A 27,053-nucleotide genomic window follows, 5' to 3' on the forward strand; every position below is an offset into this window, starting at 1 on the left:
CAAAGTCAAAGTTCTTGACAATCATAGTATAGAGGTTTAGTCAACTAATCAATCAATGGTCAAAATTGAAGTTTTAATCAAATTGAGATCAAGGCCACATAAGCAAAAGAGGTGACATATGAGCGACACATGACATCTTAGAAAAGTCTCACTCAAGCACATGACATCTTAGAAAAGTCTCACTCAAGCAAATATGGTGATACATGGGTGACACATGGCATCATAGGAAAACTACACATGAAGAATAAAAAGTGGAAAAAGGATGAAATGATGTGTCATATTCTCATGTAAAGAAGAAAATGTGTTGCCAATATCTTCTCCCCTTGTATGTTTACCTAACCAAGAGGAGAAGGGGTAGATAAGGGAGAGAAAAAGGTGGGGTGGTTCACCATCCTATAAATATGAACATGGTAGATGTTTATGTTTGATTGGAATCTTGAGCTTTTGATTCTTCTTTGCCCGAAACTCGATACATTGCAGTACATACATCATTAAAGGATGGCCTGGCTGTGGGATTGAGAATATGAGATTTTGTCACCTGAAGATACAGTTTTATATTTGTCAAAACAATTGCTCCAACCAACTCCTCTCATTACTTTTCTTGGCAAGCAACATCAATGGAGTATGGTTGTGCCAATTTTCAATCTTGTAAAAAACTTTTGAATTTTGTAAAAACTTCTTTGAGATTTCCTTGTTGCTTGGTATTGTATATATCCTAGAAAATATCATAAAGTCTTTGAAGACTATCAATAGTAGAGTATATTTTAGCACATGTATCACAAATAATTTTGGCCGTATCTAGATGCACAACATTATTAGCCACTTTTTTTTTCTCTGTCATTAGTCAACCAATTTATTGCCATCGTATCTTTTTTGAGTCATCTTTTATAGCCAACATCTTTCTGGTGGAAGAGATTTGACAAATCGTTAGTCAACCAGTTTATTGCCATTGTATCTTCTTTGAGTAATCTTTTATAGCTGGCATCTTCCTCATTAATAGGTAGAATAAATTCAACAAGGTGATCAACAAGATATTTTGTTAAAAATCATTTTTTAACTGATTGAGCCTAAGAGAGGTAGTTTGACACCCCTTTTAGAGAAACAATAATTATTTTAAGGAAATGTATTTTTCCAAGAAAAGAAGGAAAACAAATATCCTTAGACATATTAACAACCAATGGATCTTGACTTTAAGAGACTCAGTTAAGGATTTTAAAAAGGGATGATGAAGATCTTAAGATATCAAACTTAGAAAGTTACACAAAAAAAAAAGGTTTTCCTTGCTAATTCAAGCATAGGAATCCAAAGGTAGAATTTTTTTCTCTTTTTAAAAAAAAACTTAATGCTAAAAGAATACTTTCAATACAAGAATATCTTATAGGATTTTCTTTTATGTACAAGGAACTCAAAAAGGAAACACCTCAATTTAAGATTTCAAAGAAGAAATTCCAGCCATTTTTTGAGATAATTACCGACTGCAAAAATTCCTAATTAAAGAAAACGACTGAAAGAGAGACAAAGAAAGCTTGAATCTTTCCTAAGTTCAAAATTTTACTTAAGCATACAAAAAAGTACTTTCACATGCATGCAAAAAACAAGAATTTGAACATGAATAATGAAACAATGGAAGAACTAACGAGAGCATATCAACCTTTATAACAAAAAATTAATCAACCAAGGATTCAAAGAGAATAGAAACTTATCTTTAAGAGGAAGACGCCAACGATGTTTAATCTTCCATGATCGCCATAAATTTTCTTCTACATGCTCTTCTTTCAACGAAGAAATTGTTTTTGAACAACTTTCAAACAAGGCCCTAGAATGTCTACTCTAATACCACCTTAATTTCTAGGGCCATCTCTCATGATAACAAAAGTTTAAGAAGAAGACTAGGAAAAAGGAAAAGAGAGAAGAAGAAGAAGAAAAAGAGAGTTCTAGTTCGTGGGAGAGAAGAAAAAGGAGAGAGAGAAAACTCAAGAGAGGAATTGGAGCCAAGAAGGCTAGAGTTGGATGCTCTAACTCACGCCTTTGGGCTCTATTTGTAGTTTTAGGAAGATGTTTATAGTGATCATAATGTCCTTAGAGCTACACACTCTTAAAGAAAAAGACATATATAGATATACATGAACTTGTATAATTATAAGTACATGCCACCTCTTGTTGGAAATCTATCTATTTACTACTTATGCCATCCCCTACATGGGGGTCTCATTTTAACACTCATTATGCTTCCTTTGACTTCGTGTTTCCTACATTCAGATCATTTGCTTTGTCCATGCCTTGTACCATCAGTCCTAACAAAGTGTAGCATGCTTTGAACTCACCAAATTGGAGAAAGACAATGATGAGGAAATGGAGGTTTTGGTTACATGAGGGAGATGTACATTGTGAGACCCACTCTAAGGGGTGACTATTGTTGATTGTAGGTGGGTTTGCACAATTAAGTGTAATGTCGATGGTATAACTTTAGAGTCATAAAGATAGGTTGATAGCTAAAGGATATACCCAAACATGTAGCATTGATGTATGTGACACCAGACCGGTTGCTTGGCTTAGTTCAATTCGTATTAATCTCAATGGACATGATAGAAGATAACATTTGTATCAATTGGTATGAAAATTGTCCTCCTCTATGGTGATTTACATAAAGATATGTACATGGAGTAACCTACTAGGTATATTACTCAAGGGGAGACATGGAAAATATGCAAATTGGGAAGGCAATCTATGTGTCGAAACCTAGACCTAGAGCATGGTTCAATAAATTCAGCAGAGTGGTAGTCTTTTGGTTTTCTTGAGAAATCATTATGATCGTTGTCTATTTTTTTCTATACCGATAGTCAAGAATTATAATATCAATTGTTTATATAGAAGGCCGTAAACCACTAATATATCTTGATATAAGCCAATCAAGACACTCAACAATTTTGTTTCTTTGAACTAGATTTAAACTTTATTATCTAAATCTAATATGTGGAGCCCCTTATAGAGGGTTTGCTTGTATTTAGAAGGCAAGAACTCTTCCTTAAGGGTATTAACAAGATCAATCCATGTTATGGTAGGTGGGAAGTTCACGTTAGTTTCTCATAAATTTTAGTGACAACCACTATGCACTAGGTCGACCATTGAACTTCAAGGCAACCAAAGGTACTACTCTCTTGTTGTTAGGAACTTCTTTGTAATCAAAATATACTTCAATATGTGCCATGAAAATCAAGGAGCTTGATTTTTATACCCAAATCCCATTGATTGTCTGTGTTTCAAGCTTGGCTGTAGGGTTGTTGAGTTACTGCTTCTCTCAACATCTTCTCTTTCAATTCAAGTTGTATGATTCTAAATTTATTTCCTGCCTTTATTTTTTAACTCAAAACAAGACAATCTTTTTTCCACATCCGAGAGTGGTTTATATAGGTTTACATAGTTAAATACTTTGATTCCTATCCTAACTTGGACTTTAGAAACCTAAAAAGACTAAAGTAGGGAACCAAAATTTAATTGTAACTAAAACTACTCTTAAGGCTATAAGGGTCGGTCAAAATCTCAGATTTGTGCACATTACTAGTTGGTATTTGAGTAATTTAACAAGCAAAAAAATGTTTCAATTTATTTGAATTGTTAATGAGGGAACTATGGTCTCTAGGAAACTTCCTAGCCACTTGGGGAAATTGAAGCTTCAAATGACTTTTCTTACCAGCAAATCATGTCAAACTTCTTATGGACATCCAAGAGATACACCTTGATGTTTGAGGAAAGTAATAATACTTAAGCAATAGGGCTTTCTGCTTCATCTTAGCTCAAATAGACTTTCTTGATTTTCCAAGTCCTTGTGAGCAATTACCTTGTTTTGAAGTCTTTCATATCTTTTGAGCCTCTTTGGTGTTTGTTGAAACCAGTGCGCTAAAAGGCTCAAACCTTTTAGGAAAGCAACCCCACGGATCTTATACAAGGACTGGCCCGGTCGATACAAACACAAATTCCAACACTCCCCCGCACGGGAAAACCCGTGGACAAATTCACCGGAAAAACCCGGGACAAACTCCTGGAAAAACCCAGGACAAATTCACCAAATATACCTGGGACAAAATTCAGTGGGAGCGGGACTCGAACTCGGGACCAACCTGCTCTGATACCATGTTGAAACCAGTGCGCTAAAAGGCTCGAACCTATTAGCACACTGGTTTCAACAGTGTTCCATCTTCTTTAAATAGTTTTCTTCAATTGATTTAGTAGTGTCTAAGGAATTTTGTTCTTCCTCTTCTTCATCATATAGGAAGTCTATGATTAGCTATTGTATTTTTGTTAGAAGAAATTCTCTAAGCTGGAAGAGTAGGAAACACATTAGAGTATCACAATCTGTTGCTAAGGCAAAACACCATGCTATGGCACATGATATTTGGGGGCTCACATAGATTAAGTCAATGTTAAAGGAGCTTTGCTTGATGTCAGATGATCCTATTATTCTAAAGTGTGACAACCAAGCTATCATTTTATCGTTAGTCACCCAATTTTTCACGAGAGAACAAAACATATAAAGAAGTCAATTGTCACTTTGTTCAGGATGTTGTGATGATGAAACCATTATTGATCTTTACGAGAAAAATTGTTGACCAGATTGATGACGTTTTTACGAAAGCTCTTAAGAGGTGTGCGTTTTCAATTTTTTTTTTTTTTCACAAGCTAGGGTTTTCTCTTTGCATATATGGTCAAAGTTGAAGGGGACTATTAGAAAATATATGGAATATTTATCATTTTTTTCCAAGGTATTTATGTTATGATATGCTCTTAGTTTAACTTATGCCCTTGAAGGGTATTATTTGTAATTTGTCGTATAAGTCATGCAAAAGTCATGAGAACCAATTTTAACCATGGGACAAAACCCTAAACCCAGATAAAAAGAAGAGGGCTTTCTCAGTTGGCGCGGAGATTTTGAACCGTCCAGCAATACCCAGTTCTTCCTTTTGCAGTTCGCTAGCACGAACTATTACTGGATTTTTTAGCTAATAGCTGCATGGTTTCCTGGAGTTCGGGCTGATAAGGCAACGCTGCAGGAGTTAGTTGCCTACTGGATGAGAAATTTTGTCCAAGGCGTGAAACCCAAACGCTTCTCTAATCGGTTTCAACTTTTGATTTCTAATTTTAATCCGACATACAACTCCAGTCGAATGTTCCCGGAGGTAAGCATTCGATCATCATTCCTAGCTTTCTTTTAATACGCTTAAATGCATCGCTTTTACTGCAAAAGGTTATGGTCCTCCCATCTTTTGCAACACTCGTTCCCCAAATTCCTTGCAACATCTTCCTCGAAACCTCCATCTCCTCTTATAATCCGATATCTCATAAATGTATGTGAACTCCCTCCCAAAACTGCTCCAGCCGTTGCCCAAAAGCTCCATCTCCAAAGAGCAGACATGAAACAGTTTGATGCAGTTCTCGATTTGTTGAGCTCAGTTGGTTTCTCTAAGGACCAGATCAAGACTCTCATTACAAGACAACCTAAACTTCTCTTAATGCGAGCCGAAACCAATATCAAACCAAAAGTACAATTTTTGCGTGAAATGGGTTATTCAACTTCAGATATCTCAGATATTATCGTGTCATGTCCATCGATTATGAGCAGAAGCTTGGACAATTACTTGATGCCATTATTCGAAGTCCTTAAAGAATTTCTTGGGAACAACGCAGAGGTTAAGCTGGCAATTAGGCGTGGGGGGCGGTTCCTGCAATATGATTTGAAGCAGACGTTGCTCCCCAATGCCGCTCTTTTGTTGGATGAGGGGATACCTACTAAATGTGTTCCAAAATTGGTTGTGAACTACCCAAAAGTGATACTGCAAAAACATAGTGACTTTGTGAAACTTGTCCAGTGGGGAAAAGGGATGGGGATTCCCCCACTTTCGTCGACATTCACTTTAGCTATTGTAGCTAAGTTTGTAACCAGCAATGAGACTTGGAATAGAAAAGTGAAGATGTTTATGTGTCTGGGGTGGTCGGAAGAAGAAGTTATGACAACTTTTAGGAAAGCACCATTTTTTTTTTTACGCTCAGAGGAAAAGGTGTCAAAGGTGGCAGAGTTTGTAGTTAACAAAATGAAGTTGGATTCTAAAGAGTTATGTAAATATCCAGTGCTTTTTATGTATGGGTTGGAGAAAAGGATTATTCCGAGGTTTACCATTATAGAGGTACTGAAATCGAAAGAGCTGATAACAAGAGATAAGAAATTCCTTTCAGCTTTTTGTCTTCCTGAGAAGAATTTCCTGGATAGGTTTGTGACGAAGTATGTGGACAGAATTCCAGATTTGATGGAGTTGTATCAGCAGCAGGTCAGTCTTGGTAGTAAGAGTTGATGGTGGTGGGAGTGTGGAACTGGAGGATATTTTGAAGAGTCTCTATGTGTGTACCTGGCTGTGTATGCAGGCCTTTCTTGTCACACTCCTCATTTTTGTGTAAAGATGTTCTTGCTAGATCCATAGTAATTCTTTTTGTCTCATTATCTCTTTGAGCTCTATGCAATTATGCGAAATTTAAAATTGAATTGAAATATATCATTTTGCATCAAGCTTCTTGTTCTCTTAAAGTACTGATTCGGTGTTTTAAGCTGTTAATGTAAAATATTTGCTTTATTGATTGCTTAGTAAGTGGGTTTTTTATTGTATTCCTTGCTGTGTTCAACGTTCATTATCCACTCTAATGCTGGTTTGAGTTTCCAATTAATTGATGTCATGAAGTTACATATGGATCTTATCTTCTCCCTCACTATGACAACCTTGCAAAACGAAACACTTTGTACAAAGGCAGATTTCTTCGTGTCAATGTTTATTATCCATTCTGATGTTCATTTTGATGACCATTTTATGGTGACAAGGGTTTTCACCGGAAACTGCTTCATGTCGTAAGTCGTTTAAGCAGCCCAACATGTCCTGGTTCCTTCTCACATAAGTGCCTGCAGAGAGTGTTTTTTTGTTGCCTCCCCTGCTTCAGTAGTACTTGTGTTCCTCATGAGGCAACTTGGAACTTCTCTTCTTCTTTAGCTGGGGTAAATGTGTCTAGTATTTCTGAGTTCACTGAAAATGTAGAGAAATCAAGAGAGGCCTGAAAGGTTTTCCTTCACATTGTTGGGCAACTCTTTCCATTACTGAGGACTTCATTGTTGCTCATTACAATTTGTTAGGGTTGGGTGGACTATCGGCCAATAAGTTGTTGAAGACAGACCCTTCATGTAACATCAGTGGACTCTGGCAAAGATTGTACTTGCCGGCCTTAAAATCAACCACTGGTGGACTGTGTTCCACTCAAAGTTGTTGGACTTGCTGGCCTTAGAATCAAACACTTCGAGGATCATGAGGATGGAACGTCTTGATGTGCACGTCTAACCATTTTCCTGTCAAAATTCTTGGTTTCTGATCAGTTTTGTATGTTTGGGAGCAAAATGAAGTAGAGGCGACTGGAGATTGAAGATGATTGAGGTATAAATCATATAAGCTCAAACCAATTGAGAGAGAACTTTCTTGATTGTTATTAACCCACCAGACCACAATTAGTTTAAACTCTCAACATTTGAAACGTTAAACAAGCTCTGATGGAGCCATGATCTTTAATTTTTCTAAATGAATGGCGATCTTTAGAATTGGCCCTTTTTATTTGAGAATTTTCTCAGAAAACCATCTATTCTAAGTATTCTTGGCCACCCATTCACAGAGAGTATTCCTCATATAAAACTAAAAATGAAAGAGATAAATATGAGAAAATTCTGCTATTTGCAGACTCGAGAGGAGAAAAATAAGACTTAGGAGTGTTAGAGACGATAAAAGTGGTAAGAAGCCTAATCTCCGTCCAGGAATTTCACTGTAGAGAGGACTTCAGTCAGTTCAACAAAAATCAACTGCATGGCACCTCAAACACCTCAGTACAAATTCTAGATATGTACAGGAAAGCCCGTTTTCCACTGGCCAAGGGTCTACAAAAGCCAAACAATTAAACAGATGATCCCTCCCTGTCCCTGCCTGCACACATCTATTGTGCTTTGTCATTAGGTAGGAAGAAATCAAACCTAACATCAACAGAGCCTGAAGTCTCTCCTGTATCCTTGTACTCAATACCTGTAATACCACGAAAATCTTCATCATTATCTTGATACTCAGGTTTCACCCGCCTAACTGGTACAGTTACAGAGTATACAGTCCCAAGGTCTGGATCTGTTGAGAGACTCAGCTGAACTTTGTCCTGTGAATCGATCTCAACAAAATCGGATAAAGCACCAACGATATTGCTAACGATCTTTCGCTTGGCTTCATCACTAACTGCACATCTGTCGGAGAAGAGAATCATCTTCAGCCTCTGCTTAGCAATTTTTGCATTTGAACTTCTCCTTGCTATTGTGGATGGGAACAAAATTTTCCAAGCCAAGTTTAAACGTTCCAAGAAGCTCATATTTACTGCATCAAGGAGAAAGCCTTCAGCATCTGAGCTTGTGACCCCTGGGAAAAGCTTTTCTCTTGCAATTGCTTGACATTGATGGGACTGGCTGGGCACATTCTTATCGGCTGGGAATTTGGGTGAAAGCTCAAGAATACTTGATCCTCCCGATGATCTATTAAAGCTTACCTGTGGTATAAAGAAAGCATGAATGGTGAAAGAGAGTTAGCGAGAGCAGACAGAAACGATTGCTCTGGCTCATATAAAGCAATAGCATATACGATGACAGCCACATTCTTAAAAGACGAAGGGGAAGTATACGTGAAACTGTAGACAGATCATCTCCTAAATGTTTTACACAAACTCAAAAAATAACTCAACTTTTCAAAACCTTTTCCTTTTCTGCAATCCCCATTATCTAGCTTCATTAGATTACACAAGGAGACAAAATAAAGAAATGTGGAGGGTCAGATTTCCCACAAGAAAACCATGATTTAGCGGGTTCAGGACATCATAAAAGGGGCTGGGTACCAAGAATCCAGAATCCTAATATCAGCCTTCCGTAAAAAGAGGAGCAACCCTATGAACATCATTTTAATATGCTTAACTTGAAACAGAAGTACATATATGACAGATATCAGAGCCTACTGCTTAAGGTGTTGAACTCCTGCATGCCATCTCCAATTCATAAAACCCCATTTTAGAAATGACAGCCAAGTCGGACATATGACCACTTCCTAAAAGACATTGCACGCATTGCAGGAAGTAGGCCCAATAAACATCATCAAGAAATTAATTCTTAACCATTCGTGAAAGGAATTGATTGAGTCGAGATTCCTCATTCTCGCTGTACGTATTTGAAAGATAGATACCAGCCAAAAATACTTAGAAGATAATACTTAGCTACATTAAAAACTCATGTACTTATTTTAGAGAAATGTTACCTGTAGTTGATGATTGTGTACATGCTAACCATAAAAAAACAGACACTGACAATGTAAATCAACACAAAGCCTTCTCATAGTTCACAGAGTAGTTGTTTTATTGCCGTTCAAAAGATATAGTTGTCCTTTGAAACCAGTTGCGCTAAAACCTCGAGGCTTTAGTGAAGGCGCAACATGAATATAAGAGGGATCGGCCCGGTCGATATTAAATTCTCAACACTCCCCCACACGTTGCCATTTGTGGCTCGTGGAAACAGGTGGGAGCGAGACTCGAACTCGAGACCTACCTTGCTCTGATACCATATTGAAACCAGTTGCACTAAAACCTCGAGGCTTTAGTGAAGGCGCAACATGAATATAAGAGGGCTCGGCCCGGTCGATATTAAATTCTCAACATGTTCCATTTGAGGAAATACAAAGAGCAGGGTATTTTAGTCACTGTGCTGATCTATCATTCAAGTCAGTCATTGGATGTTTTTCATATTTATGTCCTCAAGCGTATGATAGATTTAAGTAACTTGAATATAAACAGTGGGGGTCATGCCTAGCCCCCATTCTCTATCTTTTCCTTTTTAACACAAATGTTCTTGGCTATTTCTCCTCAATTTGCTTCAATCCTTCAACCTACCTTTAATTTTACATGCAATTGGAGCAGTTTCAGCACATCCAGGCAAGATGTTTCAAACTTTTTCTCGTTTTCTTTCTCTGTCTATATCTGCGCTGGACTCTATATTTATGCAAAGATTTAACTTTAAGCATCTGTATGGTTCCTAAAAAGTCACTTCTTTCTTCTTCTTTTGTGCCATCAACCTTTGGTTGATGCAAGTGCATAGTCATAGCCTACGGGTGAAACTGTTGTGTCCCTTGTAGGGTTGATCTGGAGGTGCTGATTGTGCTCTCAATCTGAGCCTGCAAAGACCACATCGAGAGCATATTTTGTTAAACTGGTGCTGTTACGTGCTGTCCACAGTACATTATGGCGTTGTTGTTGTATCGAACAGACATCTGCGCCAGGTATAAGTGTCTGTGACTACTATTTGGTTGCTGATTTTGTGTTTTTTGTTGCTTGAATTTGAGAGATAAGGTATTTGTTGTGTGATTTGGTCATAACATGGCAGGCCCTGGTGAGATAACCACTCCCTCCATGAGGTCAGAGAAAAATGAGAAGGAAAACACCATCAATTAAATTAAGAGAACAAATTTAAATGGAAAGAATAATTTGTTGTGGGCTAGGGCAATCAGAATTTACCTTAGTGAGGAGGAAAAACTTCACTGAGAACCTCTTTCTTCACTCCAAAAGAAGTGGCATGTTTTGGTGATATCATGGCCACTAACTAATATGGGACCTCACGTAAGCAGTCAAGTTATGTTCCATGACTCTACATGGGACATCTGGACATCTTTAAGGAAAGTGATTTTCTCTTGAACACAATTGTTTAGGGTTTATTATTTGTATGCTAACCTATTTTCTATGCAAAGAGGAGATAGATAGACAATTACAAGAAGTTTTAGTGAGATGGATGGAGTGCGGCCAGTACAAGGAAACTGTCGTTTGAAACACCTTTGCTAGTGGAAAATGCGGTAATTTTGGTCTCTTATGCGTGCAGTAAAACCGACGCCTCTGCTACAAATACTAAATCTAGACAAAATGTAGAGAGAATACTAGAGATCAAGATAGTAGTCAGAAAGGCTGTGTTGGACAGCAAAGAGGAAGATTTGGTAATAGATAATAATAGAGAGATCCAATGTTAGATCAGAATATAGAGCTGCAGGTCGTATAGCTTGAGAATTTGATGCGGAACAAGTCATTACTGACTGAATTTTGATTTCCAACCAATCACCCAATGGTGAAGGATGTGACAACCTATCTCCTATTTTCATTGCGAGCAATCATTGCTACTCCAAGCCCACAAAGGTACAACCTGTTAATCTAGGTATCTCATCATCAAGAGCTCCCACCCAATCAGTATCTCCAAAACTCTCTCTAAAAGTATGACCATAAGAAATAGCAATCTTTTTTCAAATGCCTTAATTGTCTTTCTAATGTTGTCCAATGGAATCCCTTTCAAAAGAGTTCTTTCTAATGTTTCAAGAAGAATGCGCATACAGGCTAAAAACATCCATCAGAAGAAAAAAAAATTGGTTCAATTGGATTATGAAACTCTCTCTAATGTTTTGAGCCGTAACATCATAATTTCTAATAATTTAATTGGATTATCTTACATACAATAGAAAGCAATAAAGAGGAAAAGAATAAATAATTATCCACTGTTTCCTGCATGAAAAGGGAATTTGTCATAGTCATGAAACCCTCTTCTCTAACCTTCATTTCCTTGCTCCTGTCTTGTATGTTTTACTAATATTGTATGCATGAACTATGTTTGGAGCTTACCTTGTGGCAAAGAGTTTGTAGAGGTGAATGTTTTATTTAATATGCTACCACCTAGACATTGAGAGGAGTCTTAATCTGTAAGAAAATAGAGTAGTTAGTAGTTATTTATATCTCTTTTATGTACACCTCCTCCAGTGAGGGTAAAGTTGTCATTTTCATTTTTGAGAGATGTAACCCTAATTGATGATTATAACTGAGAGTTTAATCTGTGGGAGAATAACTTCTCTTGTTCTCCATCCCACGTACTTTACTTCTTTCTCTCAAACCCTCATCTTTAAACTTTTTCCTCTCCTTCCCTTTTTCTTTCTCTTGTTTATCCAAGGAAGTAATAATTAGATGATTTAAACCTCTCGGTCTTCATAATCAATGTTATCAAATCCACATCGGACCGGCCGATTGGACTTGGTTCAATAAGACCCAATCCATCCTGGCCAGAACACTACAACACATGGAAATGGGTCAAAACCCTGTTGAGCAGGACAGGTATGCATGTTAAACCAACTGACCTAGCCCAATTAGCTTGGTCATGGTTGCACAAGAAGTTCTTCCCATACAACAAAGAAACAAGGATGGGGTGATGGGGGCACTCCTACCTTATCAGTGCCAAAAAAAAGGGGAAGGAGAAGGTCTATGGCCCCCCCTCCCTCTCTTTGTATGTACAGGACGAGGGCAGATTCAATCCCTCTCCCACCTAAGATGGGAGAAGATAGCTCTCGCCGAAATTTAAAAATCAAGTTTTTTCAAATTTTATGATGTTGGACGATGTCATACCAAGTCAACTGGACTCGGTCACCTCACCAGATTGGTAATAACATTGATCTTAGCTATCTCCTTCTTGGATATTACTTCAAAACATTAAATGTTTACATGCAAGTGATATCCAAAAATAAGTCCAATAAAAAAATTTGAATGTGGACATTCCATAAACAATAGTATCCAACATATTAAAACCCACTCAGACATGAAAACAACAAGATCCGATAAATTTTTGAAGTTTCATGTGTTAAGAGTAGGGGGAGCCCAGCGGGAGAATCCTAACTGTGGAGCAGCTTGATCAGCGACATTGAGATCAAATTATCAAATCTCGTGCTTCTTGTGGGAAGACTATGAATCACATCTTCACTTCCTACCTGTTTTCTTTTAAGATCTGGGGTGCTACTCCTAAGTTTGGCTTTCACCTTTGCCTTCCGAATGTTGTTCATAACCTTTTTTCTCTTTATGTTTGGATTGGTCCACACCGAAGAGAGGTAAAATTGTGTGGTTTCCATCCACACCATCTTTTTTATGAACATGGGAACAGGAACAATCATGGTTTTGCTAATCAAATTTGGTCTATTGATGGTGTCATTAGAAAAAAGCATCAATTATAGTCTTAATTGCCAAACAAATTTCTGTGAGTCATAACTCTAGCCTGCCACTGTTATTCATGATAATTTAAGCCAAGCTCATCATCCTCAAGATCAAGGTAGGACTCCACCCCCTATTAATTGTCAAGCTTAAACTCTACAGCAGCTTTTAAGGGGAAACCTGGTCCAGCAAGAGAAAACTATGTTATTTGTGGAAATGATGGAAGGATCATACTTGTTTATTATGCTCCTGTTGCGCAATTTGATTGGATGGAGGCCAAGTTGATGGCTCTTCTTCATGGGTTGAGATTGTATAATAATCCTTTCTCTGAGCCACTAATGGTAGAGGGTGACTCCATATGTATTATCAGGTAGCCCTCTCATAGATCGCCCCCTCCTAGATGCGTCTTTCAATACTTTTGATGAGATTTTCAAGGTGCTAACAAGATCATGGAGACTTGGAAACACTTTCAAAGGGAAGCCAACTCATTGTTGGAGACTCTCTTGTTGATTGAATTTCTGTATATTTCTTTGTGTATTTTGGCTGCACTTGTACTTTGGTTGTTTAGATGTTGTTTTCTTGGTTTCCTTTTTCATGTATTCATTGTTTTCACCTTTTAATCCTATGGGACCTCTCTCTAAATAGAATTTCTGAATTTCATCCAAAAAAAGGAGGAGCCAACAAGTCTCTAGAACCTTATTTTGGGCTTTTAGCTCAATGGACACATGAGAAGGTTTCTAGTGTAAGGTCTTGAGTTCTAAGTTTCACCAAGGAGAAGGGTTTCAACATTTTAAAAAAAAAAAGGTATTTGATTTTCTAATTCATGCAGAATAGGATACCTACCCATTGAGATTCTACAGAGAGTTTTTTTTTCACCCTCTCTTTTTGAATTTGCATTTCAACTTCAAACACTTATATTATTTCTCCCCCACAAGCTTGGGAGTAGATTGGAATGATCCCATCTAGAACATAAAAAAACTGCAACAATCATCTTCCTTCATCTCCCCCATAATAACAGACCATCTCAAGATGTCCTAAGAATAAGTACTAAGCGGACACAGACTCTCACAAGCCAAACTATAGGGCAAAACCCAATACAAAAGTAAAAGTATATAGGTGACACAAATAAAAAACTTAGAAACCAACACAGAATTTCGAGCACAAATTAGTCACAACAATCAAAAAGTAAGAAAAGTCGGTCACTAAAAGATGACAATAGAAAACACACTTAAGGGCAATAATGAAAGTCATTGAGGACTAAAATTCACCCATACATACCCCAATAAAACTACCAGCCTAAGGAACTCAAACAAAGGGATTGACACAAGCAACTCCCCTGTCAAAGTTTGAACTAAAAAATTTTAAAAATCGGAACTGAATAAAGAGTCCCAAAACAAAATATGAGAAATTGTTCTAATGAAAGAGTTCATACAATATGAGACAGAATGGGAAACGAGTAGAATCAAATATTCAATAAATATAAAGAATTTATGAGGGGATATACTGACATAAATGCAAAGAAACATTATTGATTAAAAGTGCACAATAATAAGAAAAAGCAACGATATAGAACTATCAACATCAATTGACCACAAAACTCACCATAGGATAGACCCATCTGCACCTATATTGGCAAAAAGCAACTTTTAGGCACACTCCGCAACTTTAGAAACTTCTCTTAGTCAGCAACTTCTTTGACACAATAGAAACAGAGTCCTATGCTATTGTAGTGAACTTTCCAAAACAAAAATCTCATTGTTTCCCAAAACTCAAATAGAGTTGCAATTATAGCAAACTTGTTACCCATATGCACCTATATTTGGTGGAAAGCAACTTTCAGGCACACTCCACAACTTTTGAAACTTTTCTTAGTATGGAACTTCTTTGACACAATATAAATAAAATCCTATGCAATGGTAGTGAACTTTCCAAAAACAAAACTTACTTGTTTCCCCAAAAGATCAAATCTGTGGGAAAATAAGGTTTTCCTGTATAAGGAAACTGACTACAGCATGTGCAGCATGTGGGAAAATACAGTCCATGTACAGCATGTGGGAAAACACAGTACATGTACAACTGTAAATATTTGACTTTCTCTAGTGATTGTAATTCCTAACTCGTCGGGAAGCTTTTTTATTTGATTCTGATTTGTATCTCCAGGATTAGGTAGTTCCCTAATATAGTGACACTCTGCTGTACATATAAATCATTGTAATCCGTTTTTCATTTAGTTTTCAATACAATTACCAAGTTCGACATATTTTGTCAAAATTCAATATTGAGTGTGTAAAATCCAGTAGCATACATGTATAGCCCTGTTAGTTTCAGCTTAGTTTTCTGATTAGGCCAGAGCAGTCCTACCTGAAAGTATCTGGTTTTGGTGAACCATGACTCATCATGAGGAACACAGGGCAAGAAACTCTTTTGACAGAAATCATATGAACTTCTCGGGAGTCAAAAATTAGCTAAGCTACCAAATCAAATGCAAGGTACAAACTGAAGCAGGAAGACTATAAGGGTTTACTAACACTAGTTTCTAAGGCCACAGACTCCTCAACCAGTAAACAAACACCTGAGCAGGCATGCATGTTCCAGCAGAAAACACCTGGTTGCTTCATTGAAGACACCTGTCATCAATGGGTTATGCAAAACAGTAACTCAACATCTCCTTGCTCTAAGCCACTGAATTGACCTTCCAGGATGCACACACTCCGCCATGCCGGTACATCAAAATTGACATCCAAGAACTTAGTCAAACAGCAGCAATTCCATCACTCAAGTTTCCTAAGACAGAGATGGAGATGATGGAGAGAAGATAAGAGGCAATCTGTTTAGAGAAGGAACTCTAGCTACTCTGCCTGCTTACCAACTCAAGAAATGGATGAAGGGAAACAGAACAGAGCACAAATGCGGAAATCAAATCTGGGATCAATCTGGAAAGAACCATGTAATCTATCTGGAAATCAGATCTGCAGAATTGAGGTGCTGCTGCGCACGGTTTTGGCTTAGGCAAACGATGAGAGTTAATATGGATCCGGTCTTTGTGTGATTTGATGGAGAGCAAAACTCACTCTTTCATTCCTGCACAAGAAGGCATTCTTTGTGCTTCAGATGATGGCGGAATGTAATAAGCTATTAATCATGGTGGTGGATGGATCAATAGACTGCAACTGTAACTCTGTGGTGAAAACGGATTATCCATGGTGCTGCCAAATCGCAGCCTTCCGGTTCATGAATTTTTCTGATATGAGATTCTTGGAAGTGTTGAACAATCATTGCATCTCCTAAGTCAAACTCATCAATAAACCTCTATCTCGCTTTCCTCTGCTTCTATGGACCAGATCCCTCTGCTGCTAAGGACAAGATTCCTTTAATTCAACTTTCTTCCATCTCAAAATCACAAACCTAAAACAGTAGAAGGGGCCTGATTTTTCTTTCTGGCTAGAGCATAAAACCCTCTACGTGACTTCAAATTAGAGGCAATACATAGAGGCTGTCCCGACAAATCAAAAAATTAGAGGCAATACAATTCCATGCAAAGACACGAAGAAGGAACAAAGAGCGTGAGAGAGAAGTCCATACTTGACCGAAGTAGAGATGATTCAAAAGCTCAAAGACTAATTTTTTATAGACTAAATTGATAAAAGAATTAAAAGAAAGAATCGGAAACAAGAGATTGATTGTCCCCGTCAAGAAGGAAGACAGTTGAAGAAGAAAACATTGTTTATGCGGGTGGACGACTAGTCCACTCACAAACCTAGACGAACCTACTCTGATACCATGCAGATATTTGCAAGAAGGAAGCGATGAGAAAGTTAGGGTTTACAGACCCCTCTTTATAATTTAAACAATATGAAAAACTACATATTTGTATTTGCAATCCATAAACCCTAGGAATCTCCTTTCTAAAGGGAACAAGTTTCCTAAAAAATAAACTGCATATAATCTAATTATATCTTCCAACACATATTTCATGGTTACATGGTCATTAAGTCTACTAGCTCTAGCAATGGAATTAGCAAGTCTTTTATTTTTTATTTTTTGGTTTGTAAACAAGCAAATCTAGTCTTTTGTTTTCATAAGGATAATCATAGAATGAGAAGAACAGATGCTGCTTATTCCATCAGCAAAGTCACTTACTTTCCACTCTTGACTTCATCTTTGAGGTTAGTGGAAAAGACTTAGCAAGACATTTTCCACCAAAACTTTCTATGCCGAATATAAAATCACACAGTCTGAAACATCCCAACAACAATGACATGTTATGGCCTTTCAATAAAGCACAACCAGTGAACATACACAACATTGATGATTTGACACTTTGAAATTCATGATTAGTGGGAGGCTGTAAAGCATCACAACAAAGCTTACAAACATGGTTAAATTAAGTATCAACATGCCAAAATTCCCTAAAAAAGGATCAATATTTATCAAACAAAAACTAAGAAAATAATAACAGAAAAAAAACCACATTTAAGATGGCTGCAGTAAGTGGATTGGACCAGGCCACGTAAGGGGCTTCTAGAGTGAGTTTTTGAATTCAATTCTCACCAGGGGCACCGGTTGTAGTGTGCACGTGTAATCAATATTAGAAAAAAGAAAAGGATGGGTGCGGTATAGTGATATTGTGAATCCGCAACAGCCTTATGGGAAGAGATGTGGTTTCCACGAAGACATGCAAGAAATTAAAATAAGAAAACAACCGTGCAAAGTAGCTGCACAATCGAAAGCTACCAAAATAAACCCAAGTAGGACGTTATTAATCTATTTGGCGGAGGTGCAAAAACATAAAAATAAAAAAATAAAATACAACTGTCATCATTCGAACGGTGAAATAAAACTAGTAAAGGTGGCAAAGAAGCAAATACTTGGGATCAAGATTACTCTGATTCTCGAATGTTTCTAAGGGTTCATAAATGATAAACACCTCAAGAGTAACTATTACTATTTCTAAAAGTGAAAAAAAAAAAAAAAAGAGTCCGATTTATGTCATCGTCAGATAACTGCGAGAAAAAAAATACAACAATTATCAGGAAAATCAGAAGAGACCCTGAATCAAGATATGTAAGTATCAGTCTCAGATACCGTGACACTTAACGAGCTCCAAGAGTCGTCAAAGAGGACAAACAAAAAAAGTACAGAATCTCCAGCAGAAGAATACTCCACTAACTCGCTGAGCACAATGAAAAGAGAGAATTAAACCTTAGAAGAAGCAAGGCCCCGAAAGGAATGCGCAGGGGACGAAATAAATGTCGCAGAAACCCTTAAACCACCCGAAATAGCCATTAAATCAGTACTGCTGGCTCAAACGAGTATTTCCATCTCTTTCAGACACTCGTTTTGTCCCCAAACCGAATAATCTCCGTGACACCGTCGCAGGTCGGAGGCTTGGAGCTAGACTTCGAGTTACAGAAATCAAATCAGAACAATGGTTGCTTATGCCGTAGCCCTGAAAACTTGTCGAACTCGATCTAGTCATCGACCCAGAGTGGTCCGGTCGGTTCAACTAGTTTCAACTAGCTAGGTTGACAATTGAAACTTGACTTCTTTGTCATGGTCCAATTGGACTACTAATGCTTCTCGGTTCTAATTAGTCTCTTCTCTAATACCTCAAGTACCTAGTGGATGTATTACATGAAAAAAATTATGCAAGTTTTTATGTGAAATTTTATCAAAGAAGTTTAGCTCGCAATGCATGAAGCATTACGGTTCTTGTGTTCTCACGCTTATAGAATAAAGATGAAAAATGGGAGAGGAAGACACAGTTTGTTAGTTAAGAGAGTTGGGAATCAAATGGTATAGGCTTAATGGGGATTAGAGAGGCTAAAGGTAGAGAGATAAGCATTTTCCAATTAGTGCTTAGGATAGACTATGATGGATAGATTTAGGGTTTTAGCGTTTATGGAACTCAAGGACGTGGAAGAGAGGATTTACATAGACTCTTTGGACTCTAGGGTCATGGAGGGAGACTTCAACATAGGGATTGGAATTTCTCTTGGAAAAAAAAAAGAGAATTGATTGGTAAAGTAGGCTTTGCTATAGTTGGCACCAATTAGAGGAACCAAAATAGATAGTCTTAGTTGGAATGAGTGGGAATGATTTTGGGAGCAAGATTAGGATTCTTTAGAGGGAAGGACTCTCTTCTTAAGGTCCGTTTGGAACCCTATGGAAAAGAAAAGAAATTGAAAATTTTGACCATTATTATTCTAAACAATAATGAGTTAAAAGGAGCTATCTAAAGCTCCAAGATCACCAAAATTCTTGTTTTGAAATGAATAAACTTGTGATTTATAGTATTTTCTAGAACTTGAAGTTCACTTCTACCTCAAGATCTATTGGCCTTTGCAGGTTTCACAAATTACCCTATTTTTTACACTCATCTAGAGTTAAATGACAAGATGCACTCGACTAATGGTAGAACTCCTCATGACAACCCTATATTATATTGCCAACGAGTTGGAAGTTGTAATTGGGTGAAAGAAGAGGAAAAAATTGAGAGAGAAACGAGAAAGGAGAAGAAGAAATTTCTGAAAAACCTAAAAGGCTTTGTTGAGAACTGTGCACTAATTCCCAGACTTCTTAAATAGTTGTTTCATGGTTATGTTTATTTGATTATATTATTACTAATCTTTTCACTATAGATTGCACCACAAACACTTTAACTTTTTAATTTTTTTAATTTTGTACTCAATCTATTAATTATACTTGGTGAAGCATACCTGATTTTAAGTGCACTAACATTGAAATCAAGTTACCTGTTTAAATGATTGTTTGTTGATATTGTTTTAAAGAAATTCAAGTGCTTATAAGATGTTTACACTTTGAAATCATCAAAGTTATTCACATTATTACTTGTTGGACTTGAATCGTAAAATCTACATTTTTATTGAAGGAATTTCCTGATTCAATCAAACGATCTTGGATCCAGTTTCTTTGTTTACATCTTTCATATTTTGCCAAAACCAAAGAGAAATCAAGGAACCTGCAACAAGTGCAGGATGGAATCGTCACCGGGCTGCTCTTGAGTCCTGGGGAAGGAAGAGAAGACGTCAAAACAAATGCAACAGCTCAGTTCTCTCAAGGTATTATAGTCGGAGAATCGTCAGACTAGGACGATAAGGATCGCGTAATAGATCCTCGAAACAATGCCCCATTGCTTCTCCGTTGTGCCAATCATCGGAAATCACTGGGGCCTTCCCTACGGGCGCTGGCGCTGGCGCTGCTTCTCCTGCTGTGGAATGACGTATCTCTAATTCGTAACTTCCCGCAGGGAGAGGTGAGGGTGACGTATCTCTTGGGTCGTACCCGTCGATGAAATCTTCAGCTGGATCTTGAGTCGATGATTGTGAGCGTACGGGAGGAGATGTTGGCGATGGAGGGTCAGCCATGGGAGAGACGCTCCCCCACTCCACCTGATGAATCTCCGGCGAAGACGAACTCAGATTGATCATGATGTCTTGTAATCCGTGAACCTCGACGGCGTTGCCTTGAAAGATTTCAGGATCGACGATCTGGACACCGTCGACAGTCAAGAAGCTAGTAACTGGGTGGACGGAAATGAGAATGTTCCGGTCGGGGAGAAGCGTGGGGAGGAAAGATCCCGGAGGAAGAGCCTGGAGGTCGGGATAGGAGAGGATAGTCGGCACCACGTGGCTGCGGAGCGTCCGGAGGTAATCGAAGGCGGCGGAGGACATTCGGAGGGCAAAGAGGGCGGTGTCGGTGGGGACGAAGAGAGTGAAGGCGGCGCCCTGGAGGATCTGCAGCCGTAGAGCAGAGATTGCCATGATGGCATCCGGAAAGATATTGTAACCCTTCGATCGGAGCGCCCACGCCAAGGAGTCGAGGTCCTGCTCTGAAATGCCGTTGGCGACGTTGATGAGAGGGAAGAGAACGAAGAAGAAGAGAGACAGGAAGAGTTTCACCATTGGCGATCGACGTCAAGAAAATCAGAAGCGATCGGTCCTTCAAAAGTGGGTAGTGGGTTCTTGGTTCTTGGAGGGGACTGGTTTGTTTATCATACTCAATCAAAATAATGATCCTTGAAAAGATATTTAATTCATATTTTCTGAATTAGTAATTGGTTAATTAGATACAGAATAACTCTGGAAATTTTCAGGAATTTCCAGGATTTTTGAGAATTGTTTTGAATACTTCTGGAAATTTTCAAGAAACTTGGGACATTTGCTCAGAAAAGTTGGAAAGAGATTCCAAATAGAGGGAAAACAGAGAACACAGTAACATTTCTGAAAAAAAACTTAAATTTTTAGTGAAATTAAAGAGTTTCACTCTTCTAAAAAAAATTAAACAACACAGTAAGAGTAAAAGCAAGTTTTCTTCTAATTGTTCTTTCTGTTCTCCTCTTTCTCTTCTGCTTTCTTCGTCTGTCTATCCTCTTCCATTAAACTCTCTTGGTTAAGATTTTTTTGAAAACTCCAGGTGTAGCTCATGAACCAGAAATTCAATAAGGCATTTTTGTGGTGACAACAGAAATATCCCTATTTCTTCCTCATTTATTATCCTTTAGCTGAAAGTCTGTAAATCTTCATACAGTATTCGAGAGATTGATTGAAAAGCGCAACTATATAATGAAAAGAAAATGTAAAAGAATTGAAACAGATCAATTCTAGTTAAAAACAATCACTCGAAGAAAAAACCAGACGAAACCATTTAATTTGGACACGATCATCCTTCATATCCGATGAAAAATATTTCATGATCGTGCAATAAGAGTCGTCTCAAAAGAAGCGAGATCAACCAAATAAAAATGCAACATCAGAGAAGCAGAAATATGATCCAAATAGAAGGAACGATTAAATTCAGAAAGAAAAAGAAAAAAGGATACGGTCCGAAGAGAGGAAACTGTCCACTCACAGTGAGGTTTTCGCCGATGTCAGAAATCTCTTCTTTGGCTCTTCGAGATCCAGAAGCTTCCGACTTTCGTCAATGCCACCTCCATTGTCCGCCACGTGTGCGGAGAAAGAGAGAGCGGAGTCTCCCTCTGAATCTCTCCAAATGCCAGTAAGAAATAGACAAACGTCACAGAAGAAATGCGGCACTACACCCTCTGTTTGCCCCCTCTTTCCCTGTATCCTCTATTCAAAAATAGTGAGGGAAGAAGATGCACAAACAACCTCCTCGCCCTTGGTTTTTTCCCTCCAGGGGTGACATGGAACTTGGAGTCTATGCTGAGTCTCATGGGGTAAGTAGTCTTGCAAGTGAATCAAACTCAAAAAAGAAGCTAGAATGAAGAGTATGTTTACAAGTAGTTTGTAGTTGCATTTTATGTTTACAAGTCGGTTCAATTCTATTTTTACTTAAATTCGGCTTAAACTCAAGCTTGAAATAAAGCTCGTTAAGTATAACAAGTTAAACTTGAGATTTTTTAAACTCGACTTATTAATTCATGAGACGACACGTTAGTATAGATTTTTTAATAAAAATACCTTTTACTCTAATTGCTCTATTGCTCTTATTTACTTCAAACCTCAAAGCCGAATGATTATTCAACCCTTTTGAGTCCCTCAACATCTAATGTTGTTGTTTCCTAATAAAATAAACATTATTAATGGTAGGGTATGATATTTCTACCAAGTCTATTAAGTTAGCTATTGTATGTTAGTATACTCTGTTGTAAAGTCTTAAACATGCAATCCAAGGGTACTTAGCCTATTAAAAAAAAAAATTATATAATTTTTTTATTTTTTATAGTTTAGAACGAAGGTTGAATCTCAGACCCTGCTCGAATTCGAGTTCAAAGTATTCAGATCAAGCCAAACTCGAACATATATTAGCTTAAACTCGATGCCACCCCAAGTTACCCATCTTGCCAGTTGACCAAACTATGACCTTACCCTACATCTTATGACTCCAAAACCCCACCAAGGACTAGATCCTATTAAATCTAGTTTAAGGGGCAGGTCTAGTTTGAGTTTAATAACACTTGTAAAGAATACTCTATTGGCTAGGATGATGTTTTGCTCCCGTTGACTTTTGCCCCAAACAGTCGGCTGTTGCTTAGACTAAAAATTTGGGTATTCAAATAAAACGCAAGCTATGCAACATGTTCAAGATCGAATACAAATTGATAACCTACACCCCAAATTTCATACCCAAAATCCAGAGAACAAGACCCTTGAAAAATAATCCTTAAAGCCTGTAACATACAAATACAAGAAGTAACAAAAAAACCAGGTGCTTCATTTTCATTTTTCTCTTTTCCATTTTTTAATAGGCACAACTATTTGATCAATAATGAAAAGATAAAATTTTACCTTGAAACTGGGTAACTGGCTAGCACAAACACAACCTTTCAGTCCAACCTTCTCAATAAGTAGGCAATCTGAACCTCCTTTGTCAATGGCATGATCCAGTCTCCATACAGATCTGCTACCAAGCTTGGTTGGATTTTCAAAACAGGAGCACCTGCATTGGCTTGGTGACTGACATTTAGGTCCTGACCATATACTCTAGCTTTGGTTTCTACTCTCTGCTTAATTGCAGCCTCAACTGCCTCATATGTTAGCAGATTCATCAACTGGTCACTATCCTGAATAATTCAGAAACAGAAAAGAATGTGAACTCTAAGTAGCAGAGCTGTTAATTCAGTCAAAACCACACTTTATTGTAGCACTCAGATACATAATTAAGGTAAAACAGTTCATGGCAGACTGACTTTAGTCAACTAGTTACACCTATCCTCACTTTGCAAAAGCAGATTTTAAGAATTCGACAAATTTCCCATCTGTTATCAGTATTGCAATTTTTTATCAGTATCTTGATATATCTTACTTTGCAAAAGCAGGCCAACCTACCTCCTCAGGTTGAATTTGATGGATATGTTGTTTAAGTTAGTTAACCAATTAAATAACCAGATCTTAAGAATTTGACAAATATCCCATCTATTATCAGTATTTTCAGTTTTTTTATCAGTTTCTTGATATCTGGACATTCAAATTAACATGGTTTAAGAGGTATATTATTAAAGCTAATATAGTTAAATAGTTAAACATTTTTAGTTTCAAATTTCCAAGATAATATTTTAAGAAAAGTCATACAATATAACAAAACTAAGAAACTTAATAAATCACTTGCAAGAACAAGTCATGAGTAAAACTGCATTAAATTGGTGTGTGTTTGTCGTGTAGCAGAAAGGGGATGGATAAGTTCTCTGAAGTCAGACTAATAAGTTTCCTTATTGATGCTTATTTCTATCGAATCTGACTTTTTGTGTCATATTTAGCTTATCAGTTGAGGCAACTCCCATTTATGGGTCAGGATACAGATTACCAAGAGAGGTGTTTCTCAGTCTTACAGATGCAATGAGTTAAAATGTGATAAAAATAAGCCAGGCACAGCCAAAGACTTCAGAGATGAAAACAGTTAAGGTCTGACATGAGAAAAGATTCATACTTGTGCTTTGATAGCTGCTTCATAGACATCAGGAGAGGCTTGATACTTAGCCTCTGCAACAAATTTACCGTAGTGGATTCTCTTTGAAAGAGCCTGAAAGAGAAAAAAGGATTTACAATATGGAGAGAGAGAAAGAGAAAGAGAGTTTATCCTTTCACTTGGTGATTGACGGTAAAACATTGTAAATTTTCAGGCAGAGGAAGGTATACCTGTAGGCAAATTGTGTCACAAACAGCAGCTGATCCACAATTTCCATCATCACCTTCTTTAACTAGCCTTGGAAGCAGATCAGTGAAGTACATATCCCATATTTTTTTGTTCAAATTGATAGAATCAGCAATAGAATGCAAAACCTAGTTATGGGGAAAAAGAAACATCAACTCATTAGAATCAATAAGCTAGCACTAACAAAGATAACAAATTGATAAGAAGAACAAGCAGAAAAAATAAATTAAAAAACAAAAAAAAAACACCGGAGCTTAAGAGCAATAAGCAGAGGAAAGAAATAAAAAACTGGAGCTTAGGCTAACAAAAGAACCTATCATGCCCAGTGACCTAGAAATTCCAAGAGCGAGATGGAATCAACACGAAGTTACTACTGAAAAAGAAAATCTAGAAATAAAAATCAGAAGATCTTTTTAAGAAGACCGGTGAGCAGATGAAAACCAAATATACCCCATTGCCAAATGAGTTATATTCACAAATTAAAAATTTTCAACAAAAGTCGGAGATTAAATATCTGAGACAAACTTCCACCAATGCAACTGTCAAAACATGGCACTAAAAGGAAGCACCACATGCAATAGGCAATAGGCATTCACACAACAACAGGATATATCTCTGATACTGATACTTATTCCAGTAACATTTTTACTACCTGTGGGTATTGCAGAGGAGGGAGCCTGGGCTCAGGCAAATCTTCTGGAAAGAAAGGATGCTCATCTGGGCTATTGTATCTACCAACCTGACTCACAACAAAAAAACAACTGTTAGTTCTAGATAATAAACATAATTTCAAAATGGGGATTCTTCTTATCTTTTTCCCTTTTTGAATGCAGTTTTAATCAATTTACCTGTGCATGAAGCTTTTCTGTTTCCCTAAGCATAAACTCCACCAGAGAGCAGTTGAATCCATCCAGAGTAAATAAACTACGATCATATGTATTGGAATTGTAACAATATTGTGCCCTCTCTAAAATGCCAAAGATAATGCTGTCTTCTTGCCTTATTAATGAGTTCCTAATACCATCTAAGGTCAAGCTTTCACTTTCATCCACCCTTTTTTTGTCCACTCTATTTATGATTGTACAAAGAAAAAGCTATATTAGAAATCCAGTAAAAGACGTGTGTGAAATGAACAATACAAAATGTTCAAATCTCCCAAAATATTTGAAACAAATGTAGTTCCAATCAATTAATATACAAATTTAGTTCTAATCAAATAATATTAATACTGCTGAAACACAAGAACTCAACATAGGATCAAGATCAGTAGCAAATTACATGTCTCTATGTTTACGCACTACATACATGAAATTTTTTCAAATGATAACCTGTATTCCTGCGTTGGTAGACAAAGAACTCCATGCGTTCTCAATTCTTGATCTGTAAAACTACTATTCCGAATTCATATCAGCTAATTTTTAAAGTAGTTCTTCGGGATATCTTATATCAGGTGATGATGGATCTAATAAGCTCCCAGGACAAGAAGTTTTAAGAACAATCTTGCAACCTGAAGGATGCTTTACAAGGGCGCCAGCATCGAACAAGTACACAGCAAAAATACCGAAAATTACTAATAGATGCTATTTTTTTATTGTGAAGCAGGTGTTATGACCATGACCAGCAGGTCCTGGTAAATATTATTAGTATAAGGAAGAGGGGTAATGGTGGAGACTTTAAAATCTACAAATGAAACCAAATTTTCCAACAAGGAGAGGAAAAGTTTCAGCAGAGGTTAGCAAAACAAATCCAACAGCCCATGTCGGATCTCACTTTTGTAAAGCTAACACATTGAGAGAAGAAAAGGAGGAAGGAAAAATCTGTACCTGACTGGCGAAATCTTAGAGTCTCCTACTGATTTAAGGATTTTACCCGCTGAAGCAGCTAAAATACATCTAGAAGTGGAGGGTTTTTGCCTTGTCCATGCAGGAAAGGGAGTGTAGTAGGTTTTTGACAAACGAGGAGCAGACACGGGCGGAGAAGCAGACGACGCTTTTAGCATCTTTAGCTCCATGAATAAAATGAGAAACAGAGAGAAGATTCAGAACGAATGGAGAAACCAACTCACGGAAGTGAAAGCAGATTGCAGACTGAAAAAGAAAACAGGGGAGGTAGGTAGAAAAACTAACCCACGGAACGCAATACACGTTGGCTGATTTTTTCTATTTGACAAGTTACATGAGAGAGCGCGGCAGGTGGAGTCAGGGCGTGGCTACAGTAGAAAACTCGCCTCCCCTGCCCCCCTCGTGTTGCCTGTCGCATCTGAATAGGGATTGGGGAACAGACAGTGGTTGAAGCTACTAATTTTGACTTCTATACGGTTTCTG

The 27,053-nt window shown here is 37.5% G+C and overlaps 4 protein-coding genes across 4 annotated transcripts; 1 reads left to right on the forward strand and 3 right to left on the reverse strand.

The window, feature by feature from the left end:
- The first annotated feature begins 4,907 nt into the window (after positions 1–4,907).
- On the forward strand, positions 4,908–6,511 carry LOC137953972 (transcription termination factor MTERF9, chloroplastic-like). The gene has a single exon (XM_068801549.1). The coding sequence runs from the start codon at positions 5,220–5,222 to the stop codon at positions 6,342–6,344; it is 1,125 nt and encodes a 374-aa protein (XP_068657650.1). The 5' UTR covers positions 4,908–5,219; the 3' UTR covers positions 6,345–6,511.
- Positions 6,512–7,762: 1,251 nt separating this feature from the next.
- LOC137952502 (cell division topological specificity factor homolog, chloroplastic-like) lies at positions 7,763–18,557 on the reverse strand. Its single transcript, XM_068799569.1, has 2 exons — positions 18,298–18,557; positions 7,763–8,601 (listed from the first exon to the last, which is right to left on the reverse strand). The coding sequence occupies exons 1-2, from the start codon at positions 18,379–18,381 to the stop codon at positions 8,011–8,013; spliced, it is 675 nt and encodes a 224-aa protein (XP_068655670.1). The 5' UTR covers positions 18,382–18,557; the 3' UTR covers positions 7,763–8,010.
- A 1,424-nt stretch (positions 18,558–19,981) lies between these two features.
- Positions 19,982–23,127, reverse strand: LOC137952500 (fasciclin-like arabinogalactan protein 19). Its single transcript, XM_068799568.1, has one exon. It carries the CDS (start codon positions 21,018–21,020, stop codon positions 20,181–20,183), a length of 840 nt encoding a protein of 279 aa, XP_068655669.1. The 5' UTR covers positions 21,021–23,127; the 3' UTR covers positions 19,982–20,180.
- Positions 23,128–23,221: 94 nt separating this feature from the next.
- On the reverse strand, positions 23,222–26,845 carry LOC137952499 (chorismate mutase 1, chloroplastic-like). Its single transcript, XM_068799567.1, has 6 exons — positions 26,553–26,845; positions 25,578–25,797; positions 25,382–25,468; positions 24,714–24,857; positions 24,505–24,597; positions 23,222–23,641 (listed from the first exon to the last, which is right to left on the reverse strand). Exons 1-6 carry the CDS (start codon positions 26,738–26,740, stop codon positions 23,405–23,407), a joined length of 969 nt encoding a protein of 322 aa, XP_068655668.1. The 5' UTR covers positions 26,741–26,845; the 3' UTR covers positions 23,222–23,404.
- Between the last annotated feature and the right edge of the window lie 208 nt (positions 26,846–27,053).

Source organism: Aristolochia californica, unplaced genomic scaffold, assembly GCF_029961685.1.
Source record: "Aristolochia californica isolate CCGP_79_NKW_82.1479 unplaced genomic scaffold, dmAriCali1.0.hap1 SCAF_16, whole genome shotgun sequence".
NCBI classification, from domain to species: domain Eukaryota; kingdom Viridiplantae; phylum Streptophyta; class Magnoliopsida; order Piperales; family Aristolochiaceae; genus Aristolochia; species Aristolochia californica.